Raw genomic sequence first — 17925 nt, 5'->3', positions numbered from 1 at the left:
AGAATCGATGTCATTCCGTAAAAATGATAATCGATTAATATCGAGATATCGATATTTTTTACCCAGCCCTATCAATTAGCATGTCATAGTAACAAGAAAATAGGCTTCTGACCACAGGTCAAGAGCTGTAGTTCCAACCACACAAACTGCGAACCACATTGGTGGTTTCGGGAAACACTGTCTCGAATGTTGGTAACGACAGAACTTGTGACCATAGTTGGCTAACAAAGCTTTTGGGAAACACACCCCTGGTTAGGAGAGTCAGGACCTCGGTTTAACGTCTCATCCGAAGGACGGTGCTTGTTGACAGGATAGTGTCCCCGTCACTATACTGGGGCGTTAGGACCCACACATATACCCTAAATGAGTATATTTTCGTTGGATGTCTTGATCCATTTGCTTTTTCAGGTCAACTATTGTTATGGTGGAGTTACAGAACAGAATATAGTCAGTTAAAGCTAGCTGAGCAACATTACATCCAGCTTAATTTGCATATTTGAAGGTAACTATCACCTTGAGTACTATAGAACGCATTTGAGTATTATAGAATGTATTTCTTCAAAGTTCCTATTTAGCACTGTAAATAACTTCCAGACACTCATGGTAAAATTGTTCAGTACCTTCTCAAGTCCCACATCCTGACCGTGTTGCCTGATGCAGCATAAAGGAATGTTCCGGAAGGATTGAGGGCAATCTGATTGATCTGATTTTCCCCTGGAGGAATGGCAACAGAACTGCTCCCACACGTATCACCTTGAGACACCTGTCCAGAAGAACTGAAGGAGACAGAGGGCTAAAATGAGCAACCATAGGTAAAATATTTATAAGCATCAGGGAACACTGGCTTTCAGTAAATTAAACAGTACCAGAATGACTCACGTGAGGGTGCGGATGCATTTGGCGGAGTCACGGATGTCCCATACTTTGACATAAGCAGTAGAGACCGTGAAGACCAGGCTGGAACAGTATCGGACTGACACTACACTGCTGGGATGATCTCCAAGAGACATGATCTCCTGACCCGTTACTAGGTTCCACACCTTACATGTGCGATCTGAGATAAAAAAAAAGAGGGATGGATGGGGATAGAACACAATGTTTATCATTCTTGTACTGGCAATGCATTATGGGTAACAACCTAAATTCAGAAGCAGAAATTCCCTACATCTATAATTGGTTATATTGTATAAAACAAATGCAGTATGGTTAAATTAAGTATAAATTCTGCTAGCGCATTGCTAGTTTGCATTGAGAAAACAGCTGAAATGCTCAGCCAGCACACTCTTTTTGCTGTAGAGTTAGTGTACAGAGTTCTATAGAAATTATGTTCACTATGGTTTGAATGTTTTAATAAACCCTCCAACTTAACCCCCTTATTTACTGTTGCTGGAAGCAATGGATTGAATGTATTACCTGAATTTTTAATTAGCTAATAACAATTTGAACTCAAATCAGTCACACCCATGTATTCACTTATCTGTTAATCAACCGTGTAATATATGGTATAATATATAGATTGTCACTATCGCATAATAATCGTCCGGCTGACTGTGCATGAGGTGACATTTAGTAGTGTTAATTATATATTTTTTGGAATTTTACTGTAGTAAAGACCTGTTTATAAGGCTGTAACTCTTTACATAAAATCCATAAAGTTCACTGACCCTTTGAGCCAGTAAACAGCAGATCATCTGTTGAGTCCACACACAGCAGGGGTTTAGTATGACCCTTGGCCACGTGCACACACTGCAGTCTGACAGCACGACTGGAGTGGGCCGCCTGAGCTGGGCTTGTCACACCTCTGGACCAAAAAACACATGATACAGATGCATTAAACACTCAATCAAATCAGACTAGTATAATACACTGGCTCCATTTCAAACCATAGTAAGCTGCCTAGCTAAAGAGCAATTTAAGCCATCATAGGTTGTTCTAAAGGTGTGGTCACAATTACTATTGTTCTGTGAATTTTTGCCAGCAAAATTCATTAATTTAAGAATCCAAGGTATTGGAAATTTAATGTGAGGGCGAAAGATTTTCCCATGCAGATTTCGCAACAGGTTAAACGGTGGTTTTGACTCACACAGTGGTCAACCAAGCCATTTTCTGTTGGCCACTGCGGTGAAATCCATATTACCAACTTAAATTCATTGCGAAATCTTTTGCCCTCACACGAAACCCTCGACTGTGTGGATTTCTATAGAAATGACTGGATTCCTTTAAAATTCAAAAATGTTGATGGGGCAAAGTCCAGTCATTACAATAGGAATTGACACAATAGTACACTGTTGCAAATGGACAATGGACCTTTTTTTGTACATTTTGACAAAATTTTGCTAATGTGACCAGACCTTAAAAGGTTGGTTACAACTTGCAATATGATGCTGCTTTTTAAGATACCTACTTCTAACCAAATTCTACAGCAGAAGTGTTTAAAAGGATAGTTCACCCACAAATGAAAATTCTGTCATCATTTACTCACCCTCATGTCGTTCCAAACCTGTATGAGTTTCTTTCTTCAGCTGAACACAAAAGAACACATTTTGAAGAATGTTGGTAACCAAACAGTTGACGGTAGCCATTGACTTCCATAATATTTATTTTTCCATTCTATGGAAGTCAATGGCTACAGTCAACTGTTTGGTTACCAACATTCTAGAAATACTCTAAATTATTATTTTGTGCTCAACACAAGAAAAAAAAAATGTTTACAGGTTTGGAACATCTTGAGGGTGAGTAAATGATCCTATCCCTTTAATCCCTATCCCTTTAATGAACTATCCCTTTAAGACATGTTGTATGTGGAGGGAAAATAAATTATTGGAGAAATTGCAAATAATTTCTTTACAATAAATAGGCTGTTTGAGTTGTTGCCAGGGTCCTGCTATGCGGGACTGCTAATTCTATAGTTATTTATTATTACAGTACTATTAATGCTTGCCTTAGTAAACTTTGTTCTTGTTCACTGAATGAAAGTATAGATGTTCACTTTAGTAATACAAGACATTTAGAACATCTGCAAACAAATTTAGCAAAGATGTTTGGAAGGAGGATGCTTATGTGTAACAGGCTATTTCTTACGGTTTGTCCAGGGTTTTGGTTCTTTCTGTAGGATTCTGGCTCCTGTCCTGAGCTCTTCTGCGGGTGAGAGGCGAACGGTCCAGAGACCTCTTTTCTGTAGCCGTGGGAGATTTGGCACTGGAGCTATGCATTAGACAAAAGCCAGTGCCACTTAAAAACATCCCATCAGACGTGACTGTAATGTTTATTAGAATGTGTCGACAAGCTTATGAGCAGTTTAGAATAAAGGACTTTTTTCAGAAGTTATTGTGAAAATAAATGTTTATATAATACATGGATTTTGCTTGTTTTTAACCAACATACATATCTGTTCACCAGACACTTACACGGCATTTGACTTGGATGCTAAGCTAGAGCTGAAGGCCACTGAGTCTCTGTCCCCTAAGTAGGGAACGGGTGCCGGTTCTTTATGTCCTTCTGGACTCTCCACTACAGGAAGCAGAGGGGCAGAGAAATCCTCTGGAGGGGCATCGGGGTCACCAGAGTTTGCGTACAGCAGCTCCATTTGGGTGGTGGTTCTTCTGCGAGCCTAAATGTATTATAAACTCAAATAATGAATTTGTACATCGGGGACTATTTTTGTCACGCTTTTGTCTTATGATCTAGTATTCAGCTTAGTTTATGCTCCCAACCCATTCTCTTTTTCTCCTCAATGAAGATAATTAGGGCTTCTGTTACTGTTATTATTGTTGTATGATAAACTATTATTCTGTGTTTATAATTACCAATTAGCTAAACCATAATTATGTGGATAACATAGTAGGAAGTAAATAAGACAAAACCAGAACCAAACTACTTGTCACAATAGGTTTTAATGACAATGCAATTAATTTTATTTATTATTAAATATATATTTTTAATATATAAGCAAATAAATGTGTAGAATTACTACTGTTCTACCTTGTTCCTGGCTTTGGTTTCTCCGCAAAGTTTCATGAGATCCGAAGCCAAACAACTGCAAGAGACACAGAAACAGCAAAACTATAAGTACATATATTGTACATATAACTATATATATTGAATGAAATGCACATTGGAGCCAAATAACTGTTTGCTGATGGAAATGTTATATAGTGCTTCCAAAAAGCGCACAACAAACAATTTCAGAAGTAGATTAAATTAGATTTACCAAAAGACTCAACTGAATCACGTTAGCGTGTTTTATAGATGAAATGACATCAAGACAGATTTACAAATACAGAGTTCTGGCATGAAACTCTAGATAGCGCAGTCCGATAGGTCTAACTCAATTTGACCTAATGACATCATTATCACATGGCACAGCTGATTGGTTCTCTCCTGTATCGGTAGCCAATGAGCTCGCTGCTCAACATTCAAATATATGACTAGTGCTTGACGTAGCAGTTGCAGCTTGCTTCAGAAACCCTCCACCTTCCCCAGCTCCACCTGTATAGATCTGCTACGAGGTGATTCATGTATGCTATATGGGGGTTATTTCATGTATGTTATATTTGCAGCAGCAATATTTCTTACATGCTCACAGCAGCATGTTCTGGATGTATTGGCAGTAGCAAGTCTCGGTACTTGCTCTGCCGCAGTAGCAGCAGCGTAGCAGATCTATTCCGCCAAGACCAAATACATTAACATTGTCATGTACATTACCATGCCAATCCCGCCGAGAGTTGTCATGACAGAATTCAGTTTAAAGAGTTTTATTGGCCTGACTGTAGTGCTTTACCTTTTTTCTGTGGCCGGACTCTGTGCTGATTCATCGCTGCTGCTTTCATCACCATTTTCTGAGCAAACACACACACACTTCAGCATCAGAAACACTTGTGCTCCCTCATTTTAGCTTTGTCAGTATGATATCAGTGACCATTATTATTCAAGCGACATGCATCATAGTGTTGTTATCACAATCCTGAATTCAACAGAACTAGAGGAGAGGAGATATGGTCAGTCTACAGCCAGGTAAAGTCTACAGTATTAGGGTTGCAAACATATTTTTTAAGGATGTATGGTCACTAAGTCAGACACAGAGAAAGGAAACTACTAAATTAATATGTAGTTCAGCTGTATGTTTTACCACCTGAAAAGTGACTCTAATTAATGAAAATTATTTATTTATTTCTGTTTTTACTAACTAGATTTAAAACATGACAAAAATGCTTAAAGAAAGAATGACTACTACTGATAAAAAACAAATCTTGTAACAGTAATTAAATAATCTCATATTTAATCATTTCATTTATATGTACCACTAAACATACTCCAGCATTATAAATGTAAAATGTGCTTGATAAAGTAATATCTAATTTTGACACAAATTAATTACTGACTTTGTTTTGAACTGATTTATTGAAACAGACTGTTCAAAAGAACTGATTTGTGAGAACATATCAAACTTCCCATATCTACCTGCATTTTTGCTAATGTAGTTTAAATCTCTTAAAAGTACTATTAAATATTCTTATAAACATGCTATTAAAAATATCGTAAGGAATAGTCAAGACACTAATACGTGTAAAATTGTGTTAATATCCTTGCAGTATTCACAATGTTGGTTAATTTTATATCAGCAAAAAAGTAAAATAATATATATATATATATATATATATAATAGCAAATATTCAACATATATTGCCCTGCAATAATAATAATAAAAATAATAATAATAATGTTGATGATGATGATAATAATAATAATAATAATAATAATAATGATGATATTATTATTATTATTATTATTACTACACCACAGTATAATACTGGAATTAGAGCTGAATCTAAGACTATCACAAACAAACAACAGCGAGTAGACTCTACATCCACCATGGGTCTTTAAGCTCTAAAGATTTTTAAGTGCTTTTACAGTTGATGCTCCAGTTGAGAGACATGTTCCTCAAAGAGTAAAGTCCACAGGGGGTTTAAGCAAGACCCATGCAGCTCTACGCTACTGTTACTGTCTGTTAGTCTGAGGGAGAGACACATGCACTGGTGGACAGCTCTAGTGGCCTCTACAGTACTTACCTGATGGCACGCTACCTAGTTCTATTTGAATTCAGGCAACAAAAAGACAAAAGCAAATCAAAATCAAACTTAAGTGATCTCAAAGGAACAAGTCTAGAGAACGAAAACCAAACAGCTAAATGTGAATTGTGCCTTTTTGTGTGTCAGACCTTGGAGAGCATTCCCGAGCAGAGCGTCCAGCTCAGGGTTGAGCTCTGCTTTCTCCTTCAGCATGTGGAAGAGCAGCTGGTTCTGTGTGGCGCTGTTTATCTCTGTCTGTTTCAAACGGCCCTCCATCACTTTGATCTGAGACTCCTTCTGTGCAGTTTGTAAGCCCTGAGAACAGTGTTGGACATTGAAATGTTTGCGGGTGGGAAAAAGAATATAAACCCATATTATTATACCAATCTTTTAACCAGTCAATAAAAGCCAGGTGGAAAAAGTCCTGGCCTACATTATTGAATATTCCGTTGCACTGAGAAATATGGGTCATATTATTGATGTAAAATGTGTTGCGAATGTCTTTATATTTGATCTGAAATCTTAAATCAGAGATTTGTTGTTCCAATGATAATCATTATAACAAATGATATCTAAATTAAAAATATGGATATTTTGGCTGATACCAATATTTAACAATCACTAAAACTAGTGGTCGACTGATATGATTTTTTTAAGAGAAGAGGATGACCCAATGCAAACATACATGAAACAAAGATTGTTGAATTAATTGAAAATATTTAAAATTCGCAAAAAAAAAAGTGAAAAAAAGTGAAAAGGCTGGATATTATTATATTATATTATATTATGAACTGAATGAAACTTAATATTTATTCAAAATTCACAAAAAAAGGAAAACAGAAACATAATGTACTATCAAGAGGTATCCAAGGTTGTATATTATATTATATTATCCAGGAGGATATAATGTCATAAAAAAGTTTTTCAGTGTTCGAAAAAAAATTATAAAAATAAATAAATAAAGCTAATATGTTAAGTGCAAATACAAATGCAAATCTAAGAATTATCTAAGAATATTTATCATCTCTAATGTCAAACTGAAAACCTACTGAGCTCCAGTACCTTATTAATCGCCATTAGGAGGAAGTGGTCGAGAAGGACACGGGCCTCTGATAGAGTGCATGAGCTGATCACAGCAGAGACGTCCACTGTATCTCCCTCCTCCTATAGTGGAAAAAAAGGTTTTGAACCATGTAATCAAAGTTATCTGTCCCACAATGCAGTTTTTTCATCATAAATGGGGACTACTGGTAGATTATTATTATTTTACTGTGTGTATTAGGGTGTAATACTGTGTATGACATCATTTCCTGTGTCCCATAAGCACCTTGGCCTCTTCCATCTGCATGATGTTGGCCTGGCAGTCTGCAATGCTGTCATTGATGTAGTCGATGTTAGCGATCAGTGACTCCATCTCTTCGGTAAGAGATAGAACAGTCCTATCAGCATCTGTGTCTTCCCTGGCAATTTTGTCCCTCTTCCTCAACACCTTCTCTCTGCGTTTGGTCAACTCCTCACGTTGCTGTACACGCAGAATTTAAAAAATTGTCAATTAACTCAATCTCGAGTCTGCATGAGACCACGAGTTTACATTTTGTCCTGTTTGATGAAATTTCTTTAGTAATAATAAAAAAAAAGTAATAATAAAAGGCTGTTCTTGGTCACCTTAAGCAAGCGGTTCATGTCAGTCTCCATATTGGAGATGGTCATCCTCTGCATGATGATGTCACTAATGCGCCGCTCCAGCGACTGCCATTTGGCCCGCGCCGTCCTGGTAGAGTACAGCCCTCCTGTTCTCATCTGGTGCTTTCTGAAATACAAATATCATGACCACATCAGTCACTCAGATACCCAAGAGCCAGCCCTTCTGAAATGAAACGCACATCACCTTGTCCCATTAGGAGCGGTGGCCCCAGTGGTTTGTGGTCGGATCGGAGCCGTACGGGGTGAAGACTCCTGCAAAGGCTCCGGTAAACTGATCTTACGGTTAACCTTGCCTGATCCTGGTCGCACCTGGCGCCTCAGGGCAGTTATCTGATTCAAAGAAGCAGGAAAAAAGTCTTAATATTTTTCTATAGGTGTTGCACTGTGAGTGATTAAAGGGATGGTTCACCCAAAATTTAAGATAAATGTCATTATTTACCCTCATGTTGCTCCAAACCCATAAGACTTTTGTTCATCGAAACACAAATCAAACACAAAGTGAAACCTGAAAGATTCCACACTTTTTGATTTTTTTCCTTTATTTATTTTCTCTATTTATTTTTGTATTTCTTAATCTTAACTTTTTTAAATCATTGTTTAATATTTAATTTAATCTTGCAATTGTTTTTTTTATTTTGTAAATAAATAAATCAATAAATACATTTATTTATATATTCACACACACACACACACACGCACACACACACACACACACACACACACACACACACACACACACACGTTGATCAATGATTTTATGCAAATACAAGCCTAAATTAAATCTGTTTATCATGCTCACTTCATATGGATTACTTTTACGATGTCTTTATGAACTTTTTGAAGCATCGAAGTCTTAATGGAATGGAATTTCAATGGAGGGACAGAAATCTCTGTTTCAAAGTGGAATGAAAGTCTTACAGATTTGGAACAACACAAGGCTAAGCAACTTATGACAGAACTTTCATTTTGGGGTGATCTATCGCTTTAAGATTTCATGTGAGACAAATTTTATTTGATTTTAAGTAAAATAAAAAAAAAATGCAATTCAATTCACTTTAATTATATTGCCATAAACTGTTTAATTACTTTCTTAAAATCAATAAGACTTAAATAATTTACATTAGAGATTGGTCAGGATGGTTAACCTCTAGACAAAAAAAAAAGACTAAATAAACAAACATGGTTTGGTTTAGTGATAACTGTGGGACTGTCAGCATGCTAAAACTCTCTCTGAGAAGTAGCGTCTCTACAGCCATTACACCAGTGCTTTTGTAAAAAAAAAAACCAGCAATTCCCAAATAATCCTGGTGCTGTCACCTCCTCTGCCCTCCTGCGCAGAATGAGCTCCTGCTGTCTCTTTTGAGCCTCAAGCTGCCTTAGCTGGTGCTAAACGAGACAAGATAGAGAAAACAAAAGAAGAGAATGAGCAGGAATTGTGTCTGAGAATTCCCCATAATTCTCTGGGGCTGTTCAGGGTAGAGTGTGTCACCTCCTGTTTGCGATGGTCTTTCTTGAGTGTGGCGATCTCTCGGTTGCGGCGGGTCTCTGTGACTCGGTTCTTCTCCTGCTGTTCCTTCATCTGTTTCATCAAAACCACCTGAGCGAAACAAAGCCACCATGACAATGATTACACCCTGTTGCTGCTGTGAGTGTAAACGGCCCAACACAAACACACACAAACAAGCCTACCTTGGTTTTCTTCATCTCAGTCACTTCCTGCTGTAGCTTCCTCAGCTGTTTCTCGTACTGTGATTGGTTCTTCAGCAGGCGTGCATGTTCTTTTTGTGCCGAGTGCAGTTTCTGCAACTCCTTGTTCATGGAGTACAACTTCTTCTCGTATTCGGACTTTATCTTCTTTGCTTTCTCCTCCGTACATGACTCCACTGAGCCTGCACAGAAATGTGATTAGAATAAATTATATATTTGTTACAGTTCTGTGACTGTTAAGCAGTTGTGCAACTTACATTTTGCTTATGGCTTGCTTTGTTTAAGCGTGTGGTGTGTAAAAGGCCTATAACCTTTTTTTTTTTTTTTAAGTTATGCTTTTGCATTTTCATTCGAAATCCAACCAGAAGAGGGCACAAGAGGTTTACTGAGAGTTGAATGCTACAGGTGCATGATTTCAGTCAAAATGTGATCATCTTTTTTTGCATAGTTTGTTATACTGTATATAGCCATATACTGTGTGTGTGTGTGTTGTACCCATGTTTTGCAGTACACGGTCTCTCTCCAGCTGTGTGTCTCTGATTTTGCTCTGCAGCATCATGAGTTTCTGCTCATACTGTTGTTTGAGCGTGTGCAGACGCCTCTGACTGTTTTCCAGTTCATCGATCAGCCGCTGCTTGATGGCGATCTCACACGTGATGTTGGCCAGATCCGCCTGGAAGTCCTCTGTTAACACACAAATGCATAGAATTAAGGTTTTTAACCTCAACAAAAGCAAGACTTATCAAGTTAAATAATTAAATTAATTAAAATGTAATTAAAATTAACCCTCTGGGCCTCTTCGGTCATTTTTGACCGAAAAAAATTTTTATTTCGAAATTTAAAAAATCGTGGCTTCATCGGAATGAGATGACACTTGGTGACTTTTGTCACATTAGCTATGTGAACACACAAAAAAATCATGGACATGATTCGGATATGTTAAAGGGTCAAACAAAAAAAAAGTCACACTTGGCTCCTTCGCGGTCAAAAATGACCGACATAGGAAATGAATGGGAAATACGAAAAGTCAGAGAATCTTTTGGTGGTACAAACTACAAATCAGCCACTGTGCAGAAAAAAGTGCACAGCAATCAAGGGGTGACTCTCTAAAATATCAAGTGTGCAAAATAGACACCCACGCGATTTTATTTGAATATGTGAAATAAAATGAATAAATGAAAAAAAAAAGATTCTCTCTCTCTCTCTCTCTCGCTCTCTCACACACACACACACAGAAATGAACTGGTAAGACTGCAACAGAGCACATTTTTTTTGAATATGTGAAATAAAATTAATAAATGAAAAAAAAAAGATTCTCTCTCTCTCTCTCTCACACACACACACACACAGAAATGAACTGGTAAGACTGCAACAGAGCACATTTTTTTGAATATGTGAAATAAAATGAATAAATGAAAAAAAAAACACACACACACACACACACACACACACACACAAACACAGAAATGAACTGGTAAGACTGCAACAAAGCAAATTTTGAGAATATTCAATGATTGATTTAAATCATAATGCAAAACCTGATATTTATCTACCCAAAAATAACTAAACCTTGAGAAAAAGTAGTCTTTTAGAATGTCTAAATATATATCTAAAAGTAAAACCTAATAAAACGAAGAAATTATGTCTAAAAAACAATGGGAATCCAAAGGCCTCTGTATATATGTATATAGGGAACTATACAGGAGTTTACATGACATTACACAAGTTTTAATTTTTTATGCCACCAGATGGCACAATTCTCACTTCAAAAAATGGATTTTAAATGTTTTCACTGTTTTAACATTAAATATTGCATTTATTGGAAAAATAATAAATAAATAATTAAATAAATGAAAATATATTAATTCTAATGGAAAAAATAGCTCATTAAAATTGTATAAATATTGCATAGTATCATAAAATCCCCTCAAAATTCTAAATAATAATAAAAAATATCATTAAACAAAAATGTATTACATTGATTTTCCTGAAAAAAAACTAACAAAAAAAAAAGCATTTCAAGGTCACTTTTGACCGCGAAGGAGCCAAGTGTGACCCCTAAACGAAGAGGCCCAGAGGGTTAAATTTAAAAAAAGGTTTAAAATTAACATTTTAATTAAATGTTTTATTATATTTATAGTATAAAATCATGTAATAAATATTAAACAAAGGACGTTTGAAAAGCTCATGTGCCACACATATTGAACTTCTATGCACTACAGATTATAAAACCATTAACTCTCAGATGATTGTAAAACAACAACAACAACAAAACAATGCAATATATGCCTGCAGAATAGATTATCATAGCTTTAAGGGGCTTTTTTATATACAGTATATACTGTATGTTGTGTCCCTTAAATTTACTTTGAAAAACAAACCACTTTTTCATAAAAAAAAAAAAACAAGGTTAATTGTCTGGAAGACTTAACCAACTTTTTAAAAAATAAACAAATAAATAAATTAATTAAAAAAAAAGATCTGAACCATTACAGATTGAATGCAGGCATTGTACCTTTTTCCTCCTCAGAGTCAGACTCATCAGAGCTGTCTACCTCCATCTCATCCTCCTCTTCATCACCCTCAGCTTCCTCACCTTCATCATGGTCACTCGCATCCTGCAAGAGTATTGGCATTATTAGAAGCTAATTTTTGCCTGACAGAATCTCAGAGACAGTGAATGATCAATAAATTAAAACAGCATGTCTTTTGTACACACAGGAGAGAGTTTAACTTACCGCTTCTGGCTCCTCATTTGCTCTTTCGGAGGCCTCTTTATCCTGCTCATTATCTGGCCCCTCCTCCTTTATGACACTGCATGACGTCATGAGAATATCATTACACCTATTACTGTACGTCAAACTCAATAAAAACAAACCCCTTAATACCATCATTTGCATAAAGACCCCATGGAATCGTTGACGGTCACAATTCTCTTTGCACTGCTGATGTATGTCCTATTGAAGGGGCATCCGAAAATGTTTTTTTTTAATTTGATGGGGTCTTTGAAGCTCAAATTACTTGATTCCAAGATCTATTAATAAGTGATTACATCATTCAGTGTTAGTGATTTAGCTGAGCCTATTACACTGTTCGACTCTAAAGCAACATCACATATTGATCAACATGAATGTGAGTTGATTACACATCTTAAAGGACTACCTACCAGAATAAAACTTGACTAAATGAGAGAGATTTTGATAAAAGACTCTAAAGCTTTGTTCCAAACCCTAGTGAGCTAGCTGCCTAGACAACATTTTAAGGCAACATAGATTTGCTCCTGACTAGGGATGTAATGATGCACCCCGAGCCGGTTGAAAATCAATACAAATATGTGACGATTCAAGTCGGTTGAGATGTTAAATGAATTGCGATACATTTGGGGTTGGGAGTTTATATGAACATATCTCTGAGAGGAACGGACTGACTTAAGAAAAGTTTAGATGGTATTTTCTTGTCTCTGTATAATGCATATTAAAGTAGTGTTTATAAGCGCTGCGCTACTTTGTTTACAGCGGCAACCAAGGAAACGCAGTATCGCTGCTGTTCCATAAGCGCCACCTGCCTGAAGAGAGTGAATTTGCATTTTCATTCACCCCATCTGCTGTTTTCGTTTCGTGCAGATATGTTTTATGTAGTACAGTTTCACAAAGCTAAAGTCAAAGCATTCTGTTTTTGCTTCACATTTCGAAATTATACAATCTAATTTAGAGTAAAACCTGCTCATGCTGCATGTATGCAGCATCTTTGTTTGGATCAAGATTAAAATACAGTGGTCTCCTCTCATTTTAAATGGAAAGAGCACATGGAAAGCCTTAATTTGTTTATACGAAGAGATTTCTTGTATCTTGTATTTCAATTTCACAAAGAAATGTGCAGCATTTTGTCCAAGCAATATAAAAGGACACCTTTTCATTAATAATTTGTCTTAAATCTCATATGCTGCCTTTTAAGATGCGTTATTTTGACCCACATTTAAGGCAGTATTGTATACTATTGTATACCACAATAAGGCATATAGATAAGGCAATTCAAGATCCCACATTGTAAGTTCATTGATATTTTTATTTGTATAGATTTTTAATGACATCTATTTGAGTGTGCTATGTATTTTTATGCTTAGCAAAGCATCAAAACTTTAGCTTAGTAACATGCTATCTATTATAATACTGAGACGTCACTGAGTGCAGACACGATTCAATCAAAATAGTTCAATCTCATTGCAAATTGACTATTTCACCCAATAATTGTAAACTATGTATTATCTATTATGTTTTTAGTCACCAAGTGTTAGCTTAGCAACATGCTAATGTCAAACTTTACAGTGTGCTTAACCTGAAGAGTGCTACTCGGTGCTGCTGACTATGTACTGTAGATACTAGACACAAAGGCAGCTCACTAGGACTTGAAACAGGTTCACAAACACTAAACCCTCGAACCGGTGATGTTTTGAAGTGTTATATTAGAGAAGGAGAAAGTACAATGGGTCAACTTTTGGTGCGGTGACTACGGTTAGTGGAACAACGGCATTTAATGACATTCTCCAACCTGACGTTCTCAAGATCTTCATGAGCACCTTCATCCATCTGCTGGAGTCTTCAAGAGTGAGGGGTTTTGGTGGAGGTGAGGTGAGGTGAGAGTAAGAGGAACCACGGGGCCAAAGATGATGGCAGAGAAGAACACGTGAGGTACAGGAATACTTACAAATTTTCCTCTTTTTTTTGATTAAAAGAATCAATGTACTTTTGTATCAAACTTAAACTACAGTGTTTTATACTTAAAACATTTACCTATATTCAATAGTTTTATATAATTTTGTACAGTAATAATAACAATAATTATAATAATTCTATGACTAAATGACATTAATTTATGACTAACTTATACTAAATTATGACTATTTTAGTTGCAATAACCAATTGCCATTGGTCAGCTACCTTTACCATGTTGCATGTGGATTTCAGCTTTAAAATAAGTTACAAAAATTTAAGATTTTTTTTTTTTACTGACTCAGGGAAACTGATATAACCAAGCTGACAAATGCATGTGGGTGAAAAGGTCAGGAAAGTAGAACTTGTGACAAAGATGGACAGTCACACATGAATGCATTTGCTTTACAGCATTTTTCCAATATTTCCTATTGGAAGCAAGTCATCACAATAAGGATGCCTGTGAGGAAGCATAGAAATTGTATACCACATATTTGAGGCATACAGCAGACCAAAACCATCGCTGACACACCCTCCTTTGTCCAGGGATAAAAAGGAAATCGGAGTTTCGTGTTCCTCAGCTGCATGGTTATAAGCATCAATGTCAGTAGCTTACCTCTTCTTTTTCTTCTTCTTCTTTTTCTTCAGTTTCTCCAGGTCTTTCTTTGCGATTTCAATGATTTCTGTGGCGTCTTTTTCGGGTGCAAGGTGGCCGGAGGTAATGGAGGTCGGACCGTAAAATGAGGAGCGGGTGGAGGCACGGGACAGGTTCTTCCGCAGGGTTTCATTTACAGCCTCACTCTCCAGTAGCTTTGCCCTGAAGACCACATAACACACATAAACATTATTACACATATAGAGAAGTTATAAGAACTTCTGAGATATGGGTGTACGGTGTTTGCATGCATTACCTGAGCTCCTCGATCTCTTTGATGTAATTCTGGATCATGTTTCCGATCTCTTCATTCCCTTCACCTGCAAAAAGTCAAAGAAAAATTTGTTGGGGATGTAAAAACAGAGCAAAAAATGTATTTTAGAGTCGAAGGAAATTATCCCTCTTCTGTCTAGGAGATCTTAATCTATCTAGATGCGTGACAATTAATCCATTTAGGTGTGTCACGATTTTGTCCGTTTTTTTTTTTTTCTTTTTAAATAAAAGACCAGTAAAAGAAAACGTTTAACCTTCATTAAAAAGATGTTTATCAACTTCAGGAGGTCAAACAAAATATTACATGAATATTAATGAGTTGTATTTTCTGAGTATTCAACCCTGTTACTAAAACATCTTGCAACCATTTCTAAAACAAAACAAAACAAAACAAAACAAAACAAAAGTTTAAATAATGTATTTTGATGATGAAATGAACAAAACAACAAACAAAAAAACACATTGGGCAACAGGGTTGCTATATGCTGAATTACAGTTATTGATACACTTATATTTCCCATCAATAAAAATATACATATATTTGATATTTTTTATTAATTTATTAATTAATTCAACAAATAGCACAATATCAATTCAAAAGTTTAATAAAAAAATATAGCATTATTGTTTCATTTTAAATTCTCTTGCTATGAATACGCATTATTATTACTTTATATCTAAAATATCTGATATTTCCTTTATATGTCATTGTTTGTACCTGCTCTGGCGAGAGTCTGGTTGACCTGGTCGCTGAGTAGCTGGGTGAGTCTGGCTCTCTGGGCATCAATGGTTTCCTGCATTGCCTTCACTCGTACACGCAGGTTATTGTTTTCAGTCTGCAGCATGGAATTCTCATGCACCATATCATTGATGCTTTCCAGACCGTCCTCGCCAACCATACGCTTGCCCTGTTTCAAAAATAAATATATAAAAAATTATTATATGTAAGGGATAATGTACATCCAGCCGGTTGTTATCTCAGAATAAACCCCAACAGGGTGATCAGGACCCCGACGCGAAGCGGCTAAAAAGATTTGTTTTTACCATATATGTTGAAATTAATGCTGAAGTCTTCCATTGTAACACGCGGTAGTTAAGTGTTTTCAGTCACAAGATGGCGCCAGACAGTCAACGATAGCGGAGTGACTCGTTAAGCATATAAGTAGTACCGGTCAAGATAACTCGTAGTACCCGGATGAGCGGTGTGTTATTCAATTTGGCGGTTGTTATCTGGGAATAACATACCGCTGGATTGCGCGATTGACCAATCACAATCAAGTATTCCACAGAGCCGTGTAATAATATATTATATTATTATAACTTTACTTATTTGTTCACAAACATGTTAGAGACATTACAGTGAAAATCTAATTCTGACACAAACTTGAAATAAATATGGACGCTGCACAAACCGTCTTGTACTCCATGAGCTCCATTTGTAGCCGGGCGATCTCTGTTCTCAGAGCGCTGATCTGTTGACTGGCCCGGTCCTGGTTCACCATCACTTTGTTCTTGATGTTGCGAGCACGGTTTGCATATTTTAGCGTGTTAAGGGTCTCCATGAAGTCTCTATCTGATGGACTGATGCAGGCGATCATCACTGTCTGGCTGTGGGTCACAAGAGAGGGGCAAAGCTTAAAACAGCTGCATTAATACCTGGAATATCTCCTAATAAAATGTCTAAAAGTGGAAATAATCTACAGATGCTCACCTGTTTCCTCCTAGGGAATCTTGAAGCAGGCGAGTGAGCTTGGAGTCACGGTATGGCACATGTGTGGAGCGTTTGCTCCTGTCACCCAAAGCACTGATCACATTGCCAAGAGCTAACTTTATCACCACAAAACAAAGACACAATTATTAGTTATCAAAAGTAATACAGACCAAATATACAGTAAATGTCTCACATTAAAAGAACTGTTTGCTCAAAAATGGATATTATGTCCTTGTTTACTCCTGTAAACATGCTTGAAGTTATAAAAAGTTTATAATATTACTGACTACTGACTATAGAAGTTGTAGGACATTTTGCGTTTGTAGTAAAACTAGACATAACTTCCAACAGAAAAGGTTACTAAGTGATTTTATTATACAGAAATGATGCTAACATGCATAATGTTATACTGTGAGTATTTTAATGTTTATGAACTGGCCATTTTTCACTTCCACTTCTCTTCTTACCAGTCCGCAGTTGATAGAGATGCCCTCTTTGGCTCGGTCCCCTGTGGCCCCTGTTCTCTTCAGTCGCTCAGAGCCGGCTAAATCCACAAAGTGAAACTTAGCTGTTAGCGTCTCAAACTCGTTCATTTCTGAGGAGCCATTCACCAGTCTGTTATCGGTCTCTGTGTCCTGGAAGACAACATAAAATAAAAAAAACAGTACAGTTTAGTAGTATGGTATATTATAGCTCAGTCTACTTAAAGGGGTCCTATTATGCTTTTTCACTTTTTCAACTTTAGTTAGTCTGTAATGTTGCTGTTTGAGCATAAAAAAGATCTGCAAAGTTACAAAGCTCAAAGTCCACTTCTAAATTATGTGAAAAATAATGCGTTTTTCGAACCACCAAGCATGAGAGCATGTTCGAGTACACCCCCAAAACAAAATCAAGACTTTGTAAAAGAGCATAATAGGACCCCTTTAAATTCTCCAATAAAATGAACACTTATCATGGGGCCTGAAGGTTGATATCAATGAAATATGAAAATATATACTCCAAAACAGATTTCAGCATGTGTCTAAAATTCTGTAGAGGCACTTTTTTAATTTCCACACTCTCAGAAAAAAAGGTACAAAAGTTGTCACTGGGGTG

At 36.5% G+C, this 17925-nt stretch overlaps 1 protein-coding gene across 2 annotated transcripts in view; it reads right to left on the bottom strand.

The window, feature by feature from the left end:
- The window catches only part of LOC107689724 (kinesin-like protein KIF21A), a 49203-nt gene that overhangs the window by 4915 nt on the left and 26363 nt on the right, over nt 1-17925 (bottom strand). Inside the window, exons 6-30 of one of the 2 annotated variants that reach the window (XM_016487855.1) lie at nt 17298-17465; nt 16831-16946; nt 16532-16727; nt 15838-16027; nt 15103-15166; nt 14808-15008; nt 14031-14078; nt 12221-12296; nt 11998-12100; nt 9978-10166; nt 9465-9664; nt 9265-9372; nt 9093-9161; nt 7960-8105; nt 7737-7881; nt 7399-7593; nt 7134-7235; nt 6221-6386; nt 4781-4838; nt 3982-4036; nt 3408-3610; nt 3082-3204; nt 1665-1801; nt 880-1054; nt 621-776 (exon numbers count right to left, since the gene is read on the bottom strand). In XM_016487855.1, coding sequence (XP_016343341.1) covers nt 621-776; nt 880-1054; nt 1665-1801; nt 3082-3204; nt 3408-3610; nt 3982-4036; nt 4781-4838; nt 6221-6386; nt 7134-7235; nt 7399-7593; nt 7737-7881; nt 7960-8105; nt 9093-9161; nt 9265-9372; nt 9465-9664; nt 9978-10166; nt 11998-12100; nt 12221-12296; nt 14031-14078; nt 14808-15008; nt 15103-15166; nt 15838-16027; nt 16532-16727; nt 16831-16946; nt 17298-17465 — 3389 coding nt within the window. The remainder of the gene's footprint in view (nt 1-620; nt 777-879; nt 1055-1664; nt 1802-3081; nt 3205-3407; nt 3611-3981; nt 4037-4780; nt 4839-6220; nt 6387-7133; nt 7236-7398; nt 7594-7736; nt 7882-7959; nt 8106-9092; nt 9162-9264; nt 9373-9464; nt 9665-9977; nt 10167-11997; nt 12101-12220; nt 12297-14030; nt 14079-14807; nt 15009-15102; nt 15167-15837; nt 16028-16531; nt 16728-16830; nt 16947-17297; nt 17466-17925) is intronic. The other variant, XM_016487856.1, reaches the window with a different exon arrangement.

The sequence above is a fragment of the Sinocyclocheilus anshuiensis genome, unplaced genomic scaffold (genome assembly GCF_001515605.1).
Source record: "Sinocyclocheilus anshuiensis isolate Anshui unplaced genomic scaffold, SAMN03320099.WGS_v1.1 scaffold1014, whole genome shotgun sequence".
Classification (NCBI taxonomy): Eukaryota; Metazoa; Chordata; class Actinopteri; order Cypriniformes; family Cyprinidae; genus Sinocyclocheilus; species Sinocyclocheilus anshuiensis.
The sequence above is the reverse complement of the archived record's forward strand: the minus strand, read 5'-3'. Positions and strand labels throughout refer to the sequence as shown.